Source organism: Bactrocera dorsalis, chromosome 1, assembly GCF_023373825.1.
Source record: "Bactrocera dorsalis isolate Fly_Bdor chromosome 1, ASM2337382v1, whole genome shotgun sequence".
Taxonomy (NCBI): Eukaryota; Metazoa; Arthropoda; class Insecta; order Diptera; family Tephritidae; genus Bactrocera; species Bactrocera dorsalis.
The window spans coordinates 28315264-28334745 of NC_064303.1; the positions used below are offsets into that span (position 1 = coordinate 28315264).

Sequence of the window (19482 nt, forward strand, 5' to 3'; positions counted from 1 at the left end):
GATTTCAAAACTATATGGATATTCAGATATTTCAGCACCGAGTTAATGGGACGTAATTCGAATTTTTTCCAAGAAACCCAAAGTAATTGTTGACATTGGCGTTTTAAATATTTCTCTATGAAAATCGAACAGAATTTTCTTAAAATGTTATATTTTAATATACCATTGGTGTTTAAGAATATATTTTAACTGTGTGATGATTACTTCATTTTCATCAATCGCAACTCAGAAGGTCAACTTCCGGAAGCGGATCTGGAGTGAATAAAAACCAATTATGTAGTTAGTTAGACAAAATTCATTGAAATAGAATCAAATTTCGGCCTTTCAAACTAACTTACATAGTACAATTCTTTAATCAAAGTTATTCATATTTATAAGTTCAATGTTTCTTTGATTCAAACAGCAAATTAGTAACGAGAATTCAAAAACTAGTTCATAAATTATTATTTGAATTTACAAATAAATTTGCAAATATATGATTTTCATAGTAATAAAAACAACTAACATATGTCTAATAGAAGTAAATAATTTCCACATTGTCATTCCGCATTTCCCAACTTACACAAAACTATTTGACCGAATCTAAAGATTATCTGCATTGAAAGCATTTAAATATGTAAATTAACGAATTTAACAATTTGAGATAGCTTTATCCAGCTGATGCATAGTGTTGCAAGCCCAAACCAGAAAACGCTATTGTGAATAATGTGATTAAATTCACTTAAAACATTGCAGTTATAAGAAGCATATTTACTTGAGTTATAATTTCTTAATACATATTATAAATATATTGTTTACTTTTGCGTTTGATTACCAATTAACATATGTAGCATTATTAAAGCATATTTCTCTGAATTATGTTACCATTATATAAGTCATTTACTAAACTTTTAAGCACCTTTTACATTGTCTATTGTGAATCAATATGGCAGTGTTGTCGAGTTTTCTGTTGTTGTTTCGATTTTATATAATTTAGTTTATACTCAGGCATTTATCTGAATTATTATATACACATTTAAATACAAAATATCACTGCATATTTAATATTTAAACAAATCTTTTATGTTATCATAAGCTGACTGCGCACCGCAACATATATCGGTTTTCGATATTTTTGGGGGATAATATTTGAGTATGGCAATATTGGACAAACAGCAGCAGCGAAGATGCGTGGAAGCCGAGGAGCACAGTGATTGTGATTTTTCTTTCATTATTACATTGTTACTTTATTATTTTTGTAATACTTTATTTTCGCATAGTGTAGTGATGTTTTTGGTGAAGTGACGGACAATTTTTTCATGCAATTAATGCAGAAAAATAATATTTAAATACAAAATAATAACTGTAACACGACGAATTTAAATTTCGTAAATGAGGTAAGTTGTTATGAAGTAATAGGGTGCGTTGAACATTTTCAGTGATTTGTAATGTAATCATAAGAGTTAAGTTGCATGTACGTGCTATCAAAAGGATTTCGAGAACGTGTAATTTGTTCAGTAAATATGAGCATGTGAGCAGACGGGGTCAGGGTCGAATTGGTCATACCTTAATAATCCAGTTTTGCATTAAATCAAGAACAGACAAAAAATAAAACAAAACACACAAATACGAAATGACATTGTAACAAGTACGGGTACTTGAATATGGTATTTTTGTTGTTTGCTCGTAAAACGGAAATGGAGAAGGGGAGTGCACACCGCGTTTTGTGTTTTGATGACCCTGGAATACATAAGGTGTACGTACATACGCCTTGTATTGTTCATTGCTTGTTTACTTAATAAATCTTATTTATGAATATGTATATGCGTATAAAAATAACGCATAAGCATATGTATATGCGTTTTCTTTTCATAATGAATCATTTTCAAAACTCATATAATATTAATGTTAACGGCTATATAAACTGATTGGTGCAGAAACAGCTGAATCAAATGACAGAAATTGGCTTTTCTTTCTTTTGCGACTTGAGTGTTTGTTTGGATTTTTCCCTTTCGTATCTTCACCGCAAACAGTTGGGACATGCGCTATCGACGTAATGGGGTCAGTAGCATTTTCTTTGAGCGCAGAAGCAGATGAGTTTCTATGCCGAAGGGGGTGATAAATCTGGTGCCAACCGCTTTAAACCGCAATGTTAATAAGTGATGTCTTGTTTGTGTTGTAGATAAATGTGCGTGTATGACTTAAACAAGTGGAATACAAAAACTAACCACATAAAAATAGTAAAATGTTTCGATTATCAATTTAGAGAAATTGATTGCAAGGAAAAAAAAATAGTAATACAGGCAGTATACTTTGCTTAATTTTTTATAGCGTTATGATTTCGTACCCTTAAGTTATAACACAGGGTCACATTGACACTATCAATTAGAAAAATAATTTTTAAAGTTTTGTCTACGTTGGAGTAGTGGCTGATCTTAAAGAAGTATTTGTCATATACATACATATGTGTGTTATATCATTGAATGTGAATGATATGTACACATTTATTTATTTTTCTTTTTTTCAGCAAAAGCAAATCAATTATTTTTCATAATTGATGCCTTGCAAAATAGTTTATCAATTAATTTTTTAGTGGACTCAATGATGTAATTGTACATAGTTTTCAAATGATAAGACTAGCGCGTTGACGTTATCAGCATTCAAATTGATCCCAACAACAAACACTCAATCATTGCAATTTTATATACTTATGTACATACAGACATTCATGTACATATGTTTTTTGATTCGTATATAAGAAGGCGTATAGCCGGATGATAGTAAAAAGATAAAACACAAATCAATGTTTCCTATAATGTACATACATACATATAACTATTCTAAAGTGTCAAAGTATTAGTAAAATTGTATTTAATTTGAAAATGATATTCTCTACCTTCATGTATGTATTATTTAACCGCTGTTTGTTAGTGGGTGTTTCAGATAAGAATACATACACAGCGACTAATTCAGTTAGTTTGGCAACTATATGTATGCTATAGTGTTTTTATCTAAATAACGTGTTCGGAGGCTATACCCATGCCTTGGACAAAAAGCCATTCCAAATTTCGTAAATACAGACATGAATTTGATATTTCTGTTTGTTCGGCGGTGCGTCCGAACGTATTCAAAGTTTCAGATCGACATCTCAAAAACTGTGGGACTTAACAAACATGACATATAAAGCCGATTAATATTATTTCGAACACTTATTTTTTAAAAACTTAACCTTGTAGTTCAATATTTGACTATACTTATCTTGGTTTCTTTGACGTTGATTGCAAATCAGTTTTACTATCGAGCCTTAATTATATCATACCGATAATGGGCCATTCATCGAAATGTTTGTTTAGATACAATAAGTTTCTATTAGAGAAAGTCGGGAGATTTCGACCTAATCCTATATACATACACATAGCCAATAAAGTCTGCGTTCACCTGACACATTTTTTTAAGAGAAGTAAAAACACTATGTTAATAGGCAATTCAGTTTAAATTGTTTACATGTATTTCATCCTTATATTCTTAAGTTCCAAATGCAAAAACAAAAATATATATTCCTATTTTCATATTTGTGATAACGGGATTTTAGTGTAACAACAAGTAAACATAGGCACCACAAAGTCTGCGTTCAGCATTAAAACTAGTTACAAAAGCATTAAGAATGATAAAAAAAAATTAAGTTCAATATTTTGTTGGATAACCACGTTGTTTTAAAACCTCACGCAATCGAATAGGATTTTTGTTTTTGTATTTTGAACTGAAGAATATAAAGAAGAAATACATGTAAAAAATTTAAACAGAATTATTTATAAATATTGTGTTTTTACTTCTCTTAAAAAAATGTGGCCGGTGAACGCAGACTTTATGGGCTATGTGTATATACATAAATAGATACATATATGAGTGTATTTACATTTCGAAGGGTGATCAGAATTTATGTTTGTATATACTTCCAAAAAACAACGGGATCGATGAAATCGGAACTGTCGCTCCCCTCTAATGCATTTATCCGCATATCCATATATTTGTATGTATTTATGTACATATGTATGTCCACACAGAGAGGAAACTCGTTACTTTTTACAACAAACAAATTGCAGTGCGGCATACATACATATGTATAAACATAAGTCGTAACTAGTAATTAAGGAATATTTACAAAGTCTCAAGCACTTATAGAAGTCCATTTCTCATTAACCTTGATCAATTTAATTTCTGACTATTATTGACATATTTTTATTTTCAACTACCAATACATTCAATTGAAATAAAAATTAAATATATTGTTTTCATTTTTTATCAAGAAGTTAAATATCGCGTTGAGAAATAAAAATGTGAGTTTACATGAATTTATATGACAAAGTACTCGGAAATCAAGCTATTTAAAAAGGCTTATTTATTAATCATATTTGTTTTTAATTTAAATGTACTTTATTACAATTTTTTAGATAATGGCAAGAGAAGACGTATCTGTGACTAAAAAGCAGAATTCTAACGCAGATTGCAATAAATTGAAAGTTAACGGAGCTACCGAATCATGTGATAAAGCAGGTAATTTTACTTCAAATTTATTTGTACATACACAGGTATATTTGTATAAAAAAAAACAGCAAGTTTAGAGCGATTTAATTAATGTTTGTTGAATATCAATTTTTATAACCAACAAATAAATGAATTTCAAAACAACTTGAATTATTATTTTTTATAAGCTGCACAAGTTCATATAATATGTTTGTATATACGTACATACATATTAAAATGAAATGTTTTGTTTTTATATTACAGAAAAGCACCTACCGTTAATGTTTAATTCACATTTATTTAATTTTATTTGCAGTTAGTTTATTGGATACCAAACCAAATGTAGACAGTAGTGAATATGACTTGGTGCCACCGGATGGAGGTTGGGGTTGGCTGGTACTACTTGGATCGATGATGGTTAATATACTTATACCGGGTACCATTAAAAGTTTTGGTGTATTATTTGTTGAATTTTTGGAAGCATTCGAAGCATCCCCGGCGACAGGAGCATGGATACCCGCTCTTTGTTATTTCCTATATAGTTCGTTAGGTTAGAACAGTGTTTAATTTTATTTTCATAGATATGCATATTTTGAATATCTAAAAGTTTGATATTTCATTTTGAGCTAATTATTGCAGGTCCCGTCTCCAGTATATTATCTGTTAAGTATTCATATCGAACAGTAACGATAATGGGCGGTGCTTCAGCGGCATTTGGTATGATCGCGTCATTTTGGGCCTCATCTGTAGCATATTTGTACTTAAGGTAAATGAACGAGATTTTCATGGATGCGTTAATTAGAGTTAAAACAAACACCCCATAGTTATGGAGTTCTCGTGGGGATTGGTGCCGGTCTATCGTTTCCGCCAACCGTGTATATAGTGACATCATACTTTGTTAGACTACGTGGACTAGCCAATGGACTATGCATATCGGGCAGTGCGCTTGGATCGATTATATTACCACCAGTATTGCGTTGGCTACTCGAAAATTATGGATACAGGTAAATTATGATATTTAATATTAAAAAAATAAAAGTTGGAGAGCCTATAAAATATATATATATATATACATACATATGTATATATGTACATATAGCAGCAGAACCTAACTTTTTTCTTGTTCTTATTTCATTTACCTATGTCAAATAAAAATATATTACTTTTTATTTATTTTCTCATACTATTGCAGAGGTGCAGTTCTTATAATGGGTGGTATAACGTTAAATGTATTTGTTGCCGCCATATTTTATGAGCCCGTGGAACAACATATGATTCGAGTACCTAAAAACAAGAATGCCCTTGAAGATATCGAAGAGGAAGATATTGGCATCGTACTGAAATTTGAAACCGTAGACGAAGCGGGCTCTATAAATAATGACGTACAATCACATGATGGTTGTAGCGATGTGGGCACAAAACCATTTCCTCCATATAGTCCACCAGCACTCTTGGAGGACAATCAATTCGTACGCAGCGCATCAGCTGCAGTAGTACAAAATTGCAGTAAGCATCAAGATGAATATGCACCAACCTCACGCACACGAAAAATTAGCACACCCGTTCGCTTACCACAACGCAATCAAACATTTACGCCCGGTCAATTGAATTCACAATCATCATTATATGCTGTGCCAGAGGGCGGTCGCTCCAGCCATAAACTCGATCGTCTCCACGCTTTACGCAACAATTCTAAAAATCGTCTTTCGCGGCGTTCGCCTTCCACGAGTAGTTTTCAGTATATAAGTACACCATACCATGGCAGCACATTGTCCTTTCAACCGAAAGAGTTTTCATCACACCTATCGTTGCGTTCGATGGGTAGTAGCACTGGCGCAGCAGCTAATGAAAGTTTAATGGGTGACGTTGCGGGCGATAAGGGCGAGCCGAAAACGTCTTCACACTCAAAATTCTTCGACCTTGGCTTATTAAAGGATCCTACTTACTTGGTTATATTAATATCGAATTCAACAAATGCCATTGGTTACACAAATTTTATTATATTGCTGCCAGCTTACGGTGTAGCATTAGGTTTTAGTAAATCGCTATCAGCATACCTGATTTCAATTGTTTCGGCGACGGATCTTATTGGACGTATTGGTGGATCGGCCCTTTCGGATCTCGGTCTAATACCAAAGACATGGTACTTCATTGGAGGCCTTGCAATATCCGGCTTATCGCTGGCGCTTTTACCATTCGCCACCACTTATGGTATGCTGAGTTTTTGGTGTGCCGTTTTTGGTCTCGCATCTGGCATATATGTCGGCATCACTGCTGTTATAATGGCTGATATGTTGGGTGAAGAGCGTTTAACATCATCCTATGGCATTAGCTTATTTGTAAATGGAATATTGCAATTGATTGGACCACCACTATGTGGCATTTGGTATGAAGCGGTGATGGACTATAGTCCACTATTTCATACATTGGGACTAACGTTATTGTGTGGCGCCAGCCTTTGGAGTTTCATGCCATTTATTAATAGACAAAAAGCCAAAGAAGAAAAATTGAGACAAGCACAATGCGACAACGAGGCGCATTAAATGTATTTTTCATATACAGAACTGCGTTTTTTCTACTAAATGCATTCTTATTTACTTAAATTTAAAAGTAATATTCGCGAATAGTTAATAAAGTAAATATTTTGTATACAAGAAATTCTTAGATTTTTTTTAATAGTGTGGCTGGCATAGTTTGTATATTAGATTTGTATATCCTTTTGATATAAACAGTAAGTTCAAAACTAATGTGGTCACCACCCACTAATGGCAGACAACAAATGAAGTAGCATTAAAGTGCAGATTCGAGTCCACAACTCTCCGAGTGATTACCATGTACTCAACTGAATTCTTCACTTCGAAATTGCATTAGTTATCTTATTTTAGATACGACTCTTTAATATGGCTTATATACTAGCTTTCCTGCAGTTTAGCGTGCATTGAAATGCGATGATCCTTTTCGTAGTGTTGGTGTTAACCATGATTCAGTTATATAAGGTGTTATTGATAGCCCAAAAACAGTAACTTTACAAAAGTAATTGTGTCCGTAATGTCAGAATCAGCTATTTTTTTTTTTTCAAAGGTATTTTTGAGTCATAACTGAATACAAATAGATTGTAAATAACACAAACGCTTCTTTCGTAAGAAGAGGCACGCTTCATATCGACACAACCTTCTATAATTGAATCATGGTGTTAGATCAAATTTTGTCTGACTAACGGTTTTGACGCATTTTTGTTTTGTTAGTTCACGTCTTTCCGTGCTCTGGTTCGGATGATCTGTGAATACAAAAGGAAATAGCGTTTCATTTTTATATATGTATATACATTAGGGTGTTTTGTTTTTTGATTTTTTTTTTAATTAATTTTTTTCAATCCCGTCACGAAATTTCCTTGTAAATACTCTAAAAAAAATTCCCTGAAAATTTTAGCCCTTAATATTAACATTAAGAACTGGACCAAGGCATGTAAAAATTTTCCATAGAAAATACACTACAATCGTGATTTTTTTATCTTTAAATTCCAACAGATCAGAGGTATCGCTTTGACTTTAGACGCATATTTCTTTCAATTGTTCACTCTACAAAAGTACCCAGTGCAACAAAGTCGTAACTCACACCGGCTACTACCTCGCCTCGATTTTTTATTACATGCCATCTATTCTACAAAGCCGAATATCTCAAGAGGTATTAATAATAGCGATTTTGACCTCGGACCTTTTTTGTAGCAAATAAAATTTTCTTCAAGTTTGTCGTGTACATTTTTTCTATAGCCTTTGTCATTTACGAGATATATATACATATACATATGTATAATAATATGTATGTATAAAAAGCGAATTTCGTGGAAAAGTCAGGTTTAGAGCCCCATACTACCTCGCCGGTGTGAGTTACGACGTGGTTGCCCTGGGCACTTTTGTAGAGTGAGCAATTCTGAGAAATATGCTTTTGAAATATCGTACTCAAATTTCCTACACGTTCTTTTTTCTCCAAAAGTTTTTGCTATCATATAAACGAATTGATCAAAAGCAAATACACATTCGGTAAACTTTTTTTTATTTAGCGTAGATTACGGTTCAAAGCAACGTCTTAATCTCCGACCCGTCTCACCGATCAAAATTAAGATAAATACCTTCATAAAAGCTCTTTTCCATATTATATAATCTTAATTCGACTTAAGGGTTGTTTATATCGAACAACGTGTCTAGAATGAACTAGCGTTTTTTCATGACTTAACTAAAAAAAAAAAAACTATACATATTAGGCTGAGATGAAAAACTTCCACGTACTTAAAAAGTGTATACTAATTGAGGATATTAGCTCAAGATTTTTTATTAACATACTTGCAGATATTTCTTTCCGTTTTCATTTAACTTTAAAAAACAACACAATTTATTATGCGTTTAATAATTTATAAAAATAAGGCAATTTTTTTTTTATTTCGTCAATTTGATCTATTTAAAATGATACATTTGCGTTTAATGTTAACAAAACGAATAAAATGTATAAATGTATTGAATATGTACATATATCTAATAAATTTTTTGCTTTGAGCATAATATTATACTAGTTATCATATGTATGGATGTTAGTGTGTTAGTAATAAAATCAAAATATTTTCGTTTGTATTTTAAATTTTTGGTGGCTTCATGTAACCCTTTGAACGCATGAATCGTACAATAAATGGAGTGGCACCCAATGTAATGCTTATGCGCACGGGAGCGAATACTTTGTGTATAGCATATGCAATAACAAAAGTGCTTGCACCTGTTGTTATTTTATTCGTTAGCGCTGACGATGCAAAACCCACCCGCTCCAGTATTGGCACAACATCTATTCCTCTGCAAGAAAACAGAAAACAACAAAATTAATTTGTTACATGTACATATGTATATGTATGTATGTGCACACATTGTCATAAGATTAAATTTCCCACCGCAACATTAATTGACTGTTTACAATATAGTATATAATGTACATACATACACATATATATAGGCTCTTAAATTTTATAAGTTGTAAACGTAAATTAAAGAATATTCTTAATTGTGGAAACTACGTGTTTCGCTCAAAAGAAATTAAGCAATCTTACGTCTGTTACATATACATACACACACATAAAGCATGCAATCGTAATATATGTATTTATACCCTGGACGAGGTATATTATGTTTCCCAGACGAACCTAGAAATCGAACAGAAATTTTACACACATTTCTTTATCTTAAGCTGCTTATTTCTCGGAATCATCGTTAGCAGTTCATACTGAACAATAAAAATCAAGTTCTTGTATTGAAAACTTTTTTGAATTTATAAGATATCTCAAATTTGGTATAGATTATTGCCCAAGGACTTTACAATATCGGAACATATCGGATTATTATAACATATATAAACAAATTGACCAATCAATATTTGATAAAGATTTTCACAAAATATATTTTGTCCTTAATAAGTAACCTTAATTGGACTTCAATATTCTTTATATCAAACAATGTTAATTGTTAACGTAAAGTGTTTATAAACAAAATTACTAAAAACCAAGTAAGGAAGGGCTTAGTAAGCAATTTTATACATACATACATATGTATATGTACATATACCAAATATAACTTATACACTGTCTGACATATTCGACACATGGTATAATAACTATTATCATGCCACATACTAAAAAATGTTCCCTCTTATAATCTCCAATCATATGGAATAAGGTCAGCCGGATATTCAAAAAACCTGATAATAATTATACATTATATGTAGTCTAAGTCAAGTTTTCGCCCAATTTTACCTATTTTGGACAAAAAGATAAATTGTTATGAAGAAAATACCCTTTCTGCAACTTTCATTGAAATAACTCATTAAGATAAAGTCAATGGAAATTCGAAGATCTTTATATTAGCTATATGGGGGCCTAGGGAAGCGTTGACCCAATTAAATTCATTTTTGATACACAGAATTACTATTGTAAGGAAAGGATTCTGTCTGAATTTCAATTGTATATCTCACACTTTGGCCGATATTTTCGGTCAAAAGTCAACTATAGGTACTGGGGTCCACATATTCGGTACACAGGGCCTTCAACAGTTTTGGTTGAATTTGGACAATTTTTAGTCACTAAACAAATTATTATTGTGAAATTGTACCCCGCTATATTTAGTACTTCTTGATTTGCGTATTGGAAATTGAAAGAATGAAGTGGAATTTAAAATTGTGTTATATGAGAAGTAGGCGTGGTTATAGTCCGATTTCGCTCATTTTCATAATGTGACATAGGAATACGAAAAAAATGCTACGTACTAAATTTAGTGGGAATCGGTCGGTCTGGTTCAGAGATATGCGATTTCACCAAAAAGGGGGCAATACCATGCCCATCGTCCAATTTGACACTGATTTGCGCTGAGCAAATTTAGTTGTTGCGGCTTTATTGATTTAGAAGATATGTACATTAAACTTATTAGAGGGCGGGCCCACACCCACTTATTCAAATATTTTTTATTTGGCCACAGGTATTCCTTGCTACTGGGATCGCCTGTGTCAAATTACAGTTTTACAGTCGTGGCAGTGGCCCGATTACGCCCATCTACGAACTCGTATTTTTTTGTACCAGGGAACCCGCATACCAAGTTTCATGAAGATTTATCAATTTTTACTTAAGTTACAGCTTGGACGGACGGACGGAGGGACAAACAGTCAATTATCAACTTTCCTCGTCATCCTAATCTTGTATATATGTACATATGTATATATAACCCTATATCTATCTCGATTAGTTTTAGGCGATACGTACAACCGTAAGGTGAACAAAACCATTATACTCTGTAGCAATAGGCTACAAGAGTATAAAAAAAAAAAAACAAGTTAACTATACTATATTTAAAAAAGCCATCTTATAAACGAGAGCAACTAAAGAAGGCGACCGAATTTCATCAGCTTATCGCCAGTATTATAATTATCAAGTTTTTAAGCCCTACTAATTATTGAAGCGACTATTTTCAGGGCTTAGGTTTTTGAGTTGAAGCCTTATTTCAAGTAGAATTAGCTCCATCAGCTTATCGGTCGCTTTTCTCAAAACTATATTTTTCAAATTTGGTTGAGTGATTAGAGGATTTTTAGATTTCAGGCTGGGATATATGAATGGAGTTTCATACTATTATATCACATACAAGGCAATTTATTTTTATAGGTAGGTTTTATTGTTATAGGGTCTAGGTAATCGGCATGAACTTGGATTTTTATCCGACCAGAGATTGTTAACTCATCAACAATACTCAAAATTAATATGCGAGGCAATTTTCAGCTGCTGCAAAGAAAAACATTAACATAATCCAATTGGATTTAGGAAATAATATTACTGACCAATAATGTAACCGTGTTAATATTACAAAACTATAATGACATGCATTTGCAGTCACAAATGAAAACAAACACAAATCATAACCATAAGCAAATGATAGATGATAGTTAACGTGTGCGTGTTAAGAAACTAGCCGCAACAAGCATTTAAAGATTTTTTTTTTTTTTTGCTTACCCAGAGACTAGTAAATAACAGCAGCCAAGCGATGCCAATGATATAGCTACATGAAATACTATAACTGTGGATCCATAGTCTTTAAATGCCTTTTTAAGTTGCTCCTTTTTACTCAGCACTGCCGGTGGTTTATCTCCATCAGTTGTTGTACTATAATAACGTTTGTCTGTCTGGCTTGGCGTAAATTTAAGAATTGAAAGTGTGTTCGTTGGCAAGTTAGCTGTTGCTGTTGCTGTTGGAATTAACGTGCAATGATGCATTTGCTATTAGACTATATTAAATTGACGGAATGAGTTCAGCGCGAAGCATGCTCAATTATTTCAAATATACGTACTATATAATCTTATACACATATATACATTCACACACATGCAATAAATTTATGCATTTAATCGAAATGTCATACCTTTTTTATTGATGTCAAAATCCTGATCATAAGTCATCCAGTCTGAACGCACATCCTTACGCAAGTTAGTGTAATGGGAATTATGTAAGTTGTTCGACATGAATTTTCCCTCTTGCGACCACTGACCGCCAGGCATATTTAAATGTGAGAATTTATGCATTCCACCATAGGGATTTGGCACGTTGCTTTGCATCACTGCATTAAGACTAACTGCCCCAAAGCAATCATACGATTGAACATGAGGATCTTGTACGCCATAGCCAGTATTCGGAGGGGTTGTTGCTGTATTTGTGTTATCAGCGGTTATGTCTATATTGGACAAAACAGATTGGCGTTGTTGTGATAGTATCACAGGACCAGTTATATCTCTTGTACGATTTGGTGAGAAGCGCGTAGTCTCAGCTGGATCGATGTTATTAGGCAAGGGTAACACAGCAACTAGAGTCTTATTCGGACGTGCAGTGGTTGTATGCAACGGCTTTATCGCAGAAAGACCTGAAATTTGATTTGTTTTGTAAGTTTTATTTATTTTCAAAAATAAATGTAATATTACTTGAATTATTGTAAAGCGGTAAAATTTAATAAAATAAGATATTAAGAGAATACATTATATTAGAACGCACAACTACACAGTTTCTTAAGAAATAAAGACTTTTTTGTTTTCAAATGCTATCCATTGTATTGTGTTTTGTTCATTCTTTTGTATTTATATATGTACATATGTATGTACACGTACGCATGTATTTAAAAGATATTATATAGTATTATGTATATATGAAGATTGTAATGCCCTTGAAATTATGAAAAATATTAAGCTAGTTGTCTTCATACATCTACTTTTACAGTAGATTTCGTCTGCAGGAAAATAGTTTAGCTAAATACATACAAATTATATGTACATATACATATATTATTTAAGACGTAATTTCCCAGTTGCATACGCGTAAATTCCATTAGTTCATTGGCTGCGAGTATTATTTTTATTTTTATGCTTTATTCTTTATATATATAATATACATATTATTTTTTCAATAATTTAATTAAAGATGTTCCCAATTATATTTGTTGGTGGAGTCTTGTCGGTAAAAATTCATAACTTGTCTTTCTAACATGTTCCGGAAAATGAAGTGAGAATCAATTTATATTGATATATGAAAATATTAAGTTTTCAATTGACTAGATAAAACCTTTAGGAGGTATTTTGTTGTAAAATATGTATGTTCATATTATAAACTGTATACAAACTTAAAACATTAGTTAGAAGCTAAACACTTTTACATTTCGAGCATATTTTCTCAGTACATTTAAATGTTCAGAAATTCACTCCAAAATATTCAAATTCTCATATAGCCGAGCGGACAGGATAAAGTATTTACATTTGATTAAAATGTCCTTGAAATATATAAACCAATTAGACCGGCTAATTGTTTATTTTACTTACTTAAAACGTCATTAATATCTTTTCTATAGCATAAAGGATTAATTGTGCCAATCCGACTTGCAGAAATAAGAACGTTCTTTGTATTATTAAACATTGTTAACTTTCCTCCCTTATATTATTAAAGATGAGAATTTATTATTAAACTGAGTACAAATTACTTAAACCAATGAAAATATTTGACATTTTGACATAAATGCATTCTAATGCGTATATTGCCATATTTACAAACTATTTTTTATAAAAGAAAAAATCGTAACTCCACATCTATTTCATAAATTAATTTTTCTATTTTCGCGAATTTAGTGTGCCATTAAATTATTGGTTAATTTATCTCAGAGTTTCAAATTTCAAATAATATAATTCATAACATTTCATCTAGGGCATTAACCTACAATACAATAATACGACAAAAGTAATTAGAAATTCCTACACAGTTTTGAAATTTTCTTATAATTTAAAAATTTTATATCATATAAAAAATTGTGTTTTATTAACGAATTCCATTTTATATCTCATCAACTAAATTTTTTGCATATTTAACCGTATTTCTTTTACTTAATTTCACCACAAGATGTCGCCTAAGATGACACATCGTCAGATGTCTCTGTTTTCGTTAGTAGGGTCAAGACAGGGATAAAAGTGAAATTTAGTGCAACTACGAAAATTGTTTTGATGTACGAAAAAACAATAAACTGCCCTCATCAAATTTTATTTATTCACTTGTGTATGATTTTTAGGAAAGTGCAATTCGTTTCGAATCAGTTTACAAAATCGTAAACATTTACCAATACTCCATTGCTCCGGAATAAGGGCTGCTGCAGCAAAACGCAGCAGCAGCTTAGCGGGATTGTGATTAGTTAATGCTAAAGGAGGCTGTTTGGATGCAAGGCGATATCATTGAGTTGAAATGTTGGCAATTAATAAGCAAAATAATTAAGTGTAAGGGTTTGACCCCAAAACTTTGGAGAACAAATATAAGGTTGTTTAATTAGCAAGAGGCGATTCGGGAACGGCCTTGCCCCGCCCTATATACACAAGATGGGTGGTGACGCAGCGATTCGTCGCAGCGCTACGTTAACATCAACGCACAATGAAATGGGTACAATGGCACACTTGATGGAAGGACAACGTGACTCTGAGCCATACAGTACAAGTAGGCAGGGTAACGGACTTGCGGCGTCAAGGTTTGCTTGCCTTCGTTGCTGTGGAAAATTCATTTCGTATCTTGTACGTTTACGCAACACACCTGAAGAATTAGAACAACGGTATAAATCTCGAGAGATCGACAAATTTTTGGAAAAAGAAAAGCACACATTTCGCCGTCAGGTAAATAATGCATCTATACACGGTATTTACATATGTATATGTATCTAAACCTCTACAGATACATGTATGCATGTTAATTGAACAATTGTATAGACATTAACATAAATATTGTATAAAACACACATATAAATGTTACATATATTTTAGGTGAAGCTTCTGCTTTTGGGGGCAGGTGAATCAGGAAAATCGACTTTCCTCAAACAAATGCGTATAATACACGGTATTAATTTTGAACCCGAACTAATCCGCGAATACCAATATGTGATATATCAAAACGTACTTCGAGGTATGCGTACCGTAATATTTTTATTAATTTACTGTATGAAATTATGATATATATGTTCATACTTTTACAGGAATGCAGGTATTGATTGACGCACGTCAAAAATTGGAAATCCCTTGGGAAAACAACGATAGAGAAAACGACGCAAATTACGCCAAACTAATTGAATGTAGCAACGTAGAAATCGACAATTTTATACAGTGGTCTCCGTACATTCGGAGACTATGGCAAGATCGTGGTATAAGGCGTGCTTATGAGAGGAGAAGAGAATTTCAAATTGTAAGTTTGGATCTATATTGTAATATACTTATACTTATACTTTTAATATGCATTTCAGAGTGATTCTGTCAGTTACTTTCTAAATGATATTGACCGCCTTGCTACATATGATTATGTGCCAACACACAAAGATATTTTGCATTGTCGGAAAGCAACCAAAGGGGTTTATGAATTTTGTGTAAAAATACAAGTAAGTCACCATTTATTTTGTTTTGAACTATTGTAATACGGAACTTCACTATCTACCACTACAATGTGGGGTATATTAAGGTTTTCACGAAGTTTTTAATACCGAGAGAGAATAAAATATTTATTTAAATGATCGGAATCACTATCTAAGTCGCTTTAGCTATGTCCGTCGGTGTATATATACGCGACCTAGTCACTCAGCTTTTGATATATTAAATTATTGTCCAATACAGCGGTACACTCTAAAAAAAAATGTCGATCGGCCATTATAGCCTATATGTATTTAGCATCATTTATATGATCAACGCTTTAATTGAATTTGACTTCCTTTGCAAAATGTTATTGCCCAAATCACATTCACAATGCCTTTGCATCAATTGTATCGTAATAAGCACATAACAATACATAATTGCGCCCACAGCTCAGTTTCATTACTTAATTTATTTGTACATATATGTATGTATATTTATTATGTGTATGTTGTATCAATGACAAGTTCAGCGCTGAATGCTAGATCTTACACATTTAAAATCTCAATATCGCTGAAATAAAAATATACACTAATTGTTTTTTATATTGCATATATATTTGCTTTTATTAGTCGTTAAATACTTTTTACTAGGTTCAAAATTTTATATATACAATTAATTCGTCAATTTATCGAAAAAGTATTATATAATTATTTTCAATGCTCCGTTTCATGAATTTATACTATATGTATATTCAGACAGGATTGCATTTTGGATATGCAACTAAACAGTTTTTTTAATATTAAATCCAAAATTATAACTAAAACTTTTAAACTAAAAATATTTTTATAAAAATAAAAAGAAAATATTTACATATTTCTAAACTATATTAATATTTAATTAAAAATAAGTAATAGAACACGAAGTACGCTAGCGCGAAATGATTTAATATTAAAATTTTATTAATTATTAACTTTACATTTTTTGTCTCGCAACAATCTTTTTTTTTAATCCAAAAACTTAATTTTAATGTATTAATTATTAACATATCATATATTTTCTTTCAGAACATTCCATTTGTGTTTGTTGATGTTGGTGGCCAGCGTACTCAACGACAAAAGTGGACAAAATGTTTTGATTCATCTGTAACATCGATCATTTTCTTAGTCTCCAGTTCAGAGTTTGATCAAGTCCTCGCTGAAGATAGGTAATGTATAAATCCAAAAAAAATGTATAGTTATTTTTTTAACTTTTTTTAATTAACAGAAAAACTAACCGATTGGAGGAATCGAAAAACATATTCGACACGATCGTGAACAATAATACGTTTAAGGGAATATCAATAATATTATTTCTAAACAAAACTGATTTGCTTGAGCAAAAAGTACGCAATCCAGAGACTGATATCCGCTGGTATTATCCCCAATTCAGCGGGAACCCACATTCACTGCTCGATGTGCAAAATTTTACATTACAAATGTTTATGAGTGTGCACAAAAGTCCGCAAAGCCGCATCTATCACCACTTCACCACTGCCATAGACACAAGAAATATGAAAGTTGTATTTAATTCAGTCAAAGATACAATATTACAGCGAAACTTAAATGCTTTGATGTTACAATGAAAATTGAGCAGCTAGTTGAGTGTCCTAATAACCCACATGTTGTCGGCATATTTACATCACCACAGTCGAGGAAGATTTAAATAACATATGCCAGGGAAATACAACAAACTCGAAATGCATGTATGCTTATAATTTGCATATATATATTTATTTGTTACATTGGTGTAAATGAAAAAAAAAAAAAATAAAAATAACTCCAAAATCCATTTAAAGTGCATTTTTCAAAAAGTGCCACTAAAAAGGGCTAATACACATGCATATATCAGTGTAAAAATATTTAATGTACATATATAAAAATTGTTTTGAATATTTATACGTTTATACTTACCGTATATAAGTTTCCAATGTATTCATAAAATTTATAAATATACTGTATTTATATACTATATTTATAATCTAATTATATTTTTGCATAATGTATAAAGAATATCATATTTGTTAACATTGAAGTGGACGATATTATTGAAGAATAGCACAAAATATCAGTATAAAGCATAAGCAATAAATGCGAACTAACTATCGCAATTTATATAAACATACATACACAAAGTTATATATGGTATACATATAAATATATAATAGTTTTGACGTAACAGATTTTATAAATTTTCTACTAACATTTACGCATATAAAACATATATTTTTATATAAATATTCATACAACAGAAAAGTAATATTATCCACGCCTCTTTAACAAATTAACTATTCAACCAAGGTTTATTGTGATCCATGTATTTTATCGCTTTATAAATCGATCAAATAAATTGTCCCTTTAATATTTAAATATAAAATATATATAAAACTAAGGCATCGAAATGTATGTGTGCATCTTTTATTATGTGAGAAGAGATGAGATCAAGAAGATTAAAAAAAATAGTACCGTAATTATTTATTTACAGTGTCTCAAAAGTAGGTATGCATATAATTTGTAATTGTTTGGGAATATTGACATATTTGTGGCAAAATGATTCACATACATTTACACAATCGTAATTAAGATAACGAACAAGCATTTACATGATATCTAAGATTCTTTTATTGTTTTTGTCGTTGTTGCAGCGGTAAGAAACATCCTTGAAGCAATTTGTCGGAATGCTGCAGAATTGAAAGTAATTTGCCAGATAAAAAACCGGCTACGTTCCGGTTACGTAGGCCCAAATGTGATGGGAACGGTTTGTTTGAACCTTCTTATTGTTGTTGTAGCGGTAGAAAACATTCCTGAAACAATTTCGAGAAATGGTGTCGAGTTGATAATCCTTTGCCGGATAAAGATTCAGTAATTTTATCAATTTTCATCAGAATCATCTGATTTTCAATTAACTCAATTCCAAACTGATATTTATACCCAGAAGTATATTAAATTTCCAAAAAGTTTGGATCACCCAATAGACAACGTCAGAGAGGATAACAAATTATAAAAATGATCAGCATAACGAGCTGAGTAGGTTTTTTATCTGACAAGATAACTTCACGAAAAAAAACCACAATAGCATGTAGCTACTATACACACTAAACGATGAAAATCAAGTTCATTAATAAAAACATTTTTAGCCGACAAGATGTTTAACAAGTATTATAGAGCAAGTACTCCAACCAAAGTAGGAGTAATTTATCCTGCTACAACAATTTTATAACAGCACAACGACGTGAATTAATAGCAGTTGAAGACCCTTTACAGCAGCAACAATAACACTAAGACGATGGTATTGGAATTCATGAAACTAATATGAACTGATATAGAAATAATACATCACCAAACCACAAATGAGTTTCGAATTAATTATTCTTTTTAATACACATTATTATTCTTTTCATAAGTTGTCATTGTTGTTTTCTTTATTTATAATAATTTTTTTTTTGAGTTTACAGTTTTGCAAAAGAGATCCATTAGTGAATACATGAATGATTCTTTAATAATTGCACAAAATTTATAT

General features: G+C 31.6%; 3 protein-coding genes across 5 annotated transcripts; 2 read left to right on the forward strand and 1 right to left on the reverse strand.

Annotated features, from left to right (window-relative positions):
- The first annotated feature begins 1147 nt into the window (after window positions 1-1147).
- LOC105223726 (monocarboxylate transporter 9) lies at window positions 1148-7161 on the forward strand. Of its 2 annotated transcripts, none has more exons than XM_011201527.4 (6): window positions 1148-1376; window positions 4431-4533; window positions 4820-5053; window positions 5143-5269; window positions 5328-5507; window positions 5696-7161. In XM_011201527.4, exons 2-6 carry the CDS (start codon window positions 4434-4436, stop codon window positions 7044-7046), a joined length of 1992 nt encoding a protein of 663 aa, XP_011199829.1. In that variant the 5' UTR covers window positions 1148-1376; window positions 4431-4433; the 3' UTR covers window positions 7047-7161. The 2 variants fall into 2 exon arrangements, with proteins under 2 accessions (XP_011199829.1, XP_011199830.1); XM_011201528.4 differs by lacking the exon at window positions 1148-1376 and adding an exon at window positions 4086-4316.
- A 1730-nt stretch (window positions 7162-8891) lies between these two features.
- Window positions 8892-14071, reverse strand: LOC105223725 (uncharacterized). Of its 2 annotated transcripts, none has more exons than XM_011201526.4 (4): window positions 13879-14071; window positions 12438-12932; window positions 12032-12257; window positions 8892-9341 (listed from the first exon to the last, which is right to left on the reverse strand). In XM_011201526.4, exons 1-4 carry the CDS (start codon window positions 13970-13972, stop codon window positions 9131-9133), a joined length of 1026 nt encoding a protein of 341 aa, XP_011199828.2. In that variant the 5' UTR covers window positions 13973-14071; the 3' UTR covers window positions 8892-9130. The 2 variants fall into 2 exon arrangements, with proteins under 2 accessions (XP_011199828.2, XP_011199827.2); XM_011201525.4 differs by having other exon boundaries at window positions 12032-12263.
- A 333-nt stretch (window positions 14072-14404) lies between these two features.
- Window positions 14405-18368, forward strand: LOC105223724 (guanine nucleotide-binding protein subunit alpha homolog). Its single transcript, XM_011201522.4, has 7 exons — window positions 14405-14552; window positions 14616-15204; window positions 15352-15490; window positions 15561-15766; window positions 15825-15956; window positions 16992-17131; window positions 17191-18368. The coding sequence occupies exons 2-7, from the start codon at window positions 14917-14919 to the stop codon at window positions 17546-17548; spliced, it is 1263 nt and encodes a 420-aa protein (XP_011199824.1). The 5' UTR covers window positions 14405-14552; window positions 14616-14916; the 3' UTR covers window positions 17549-18368.
- Window positions 18369-19482: the final 1114 nt, after the last annotated feature.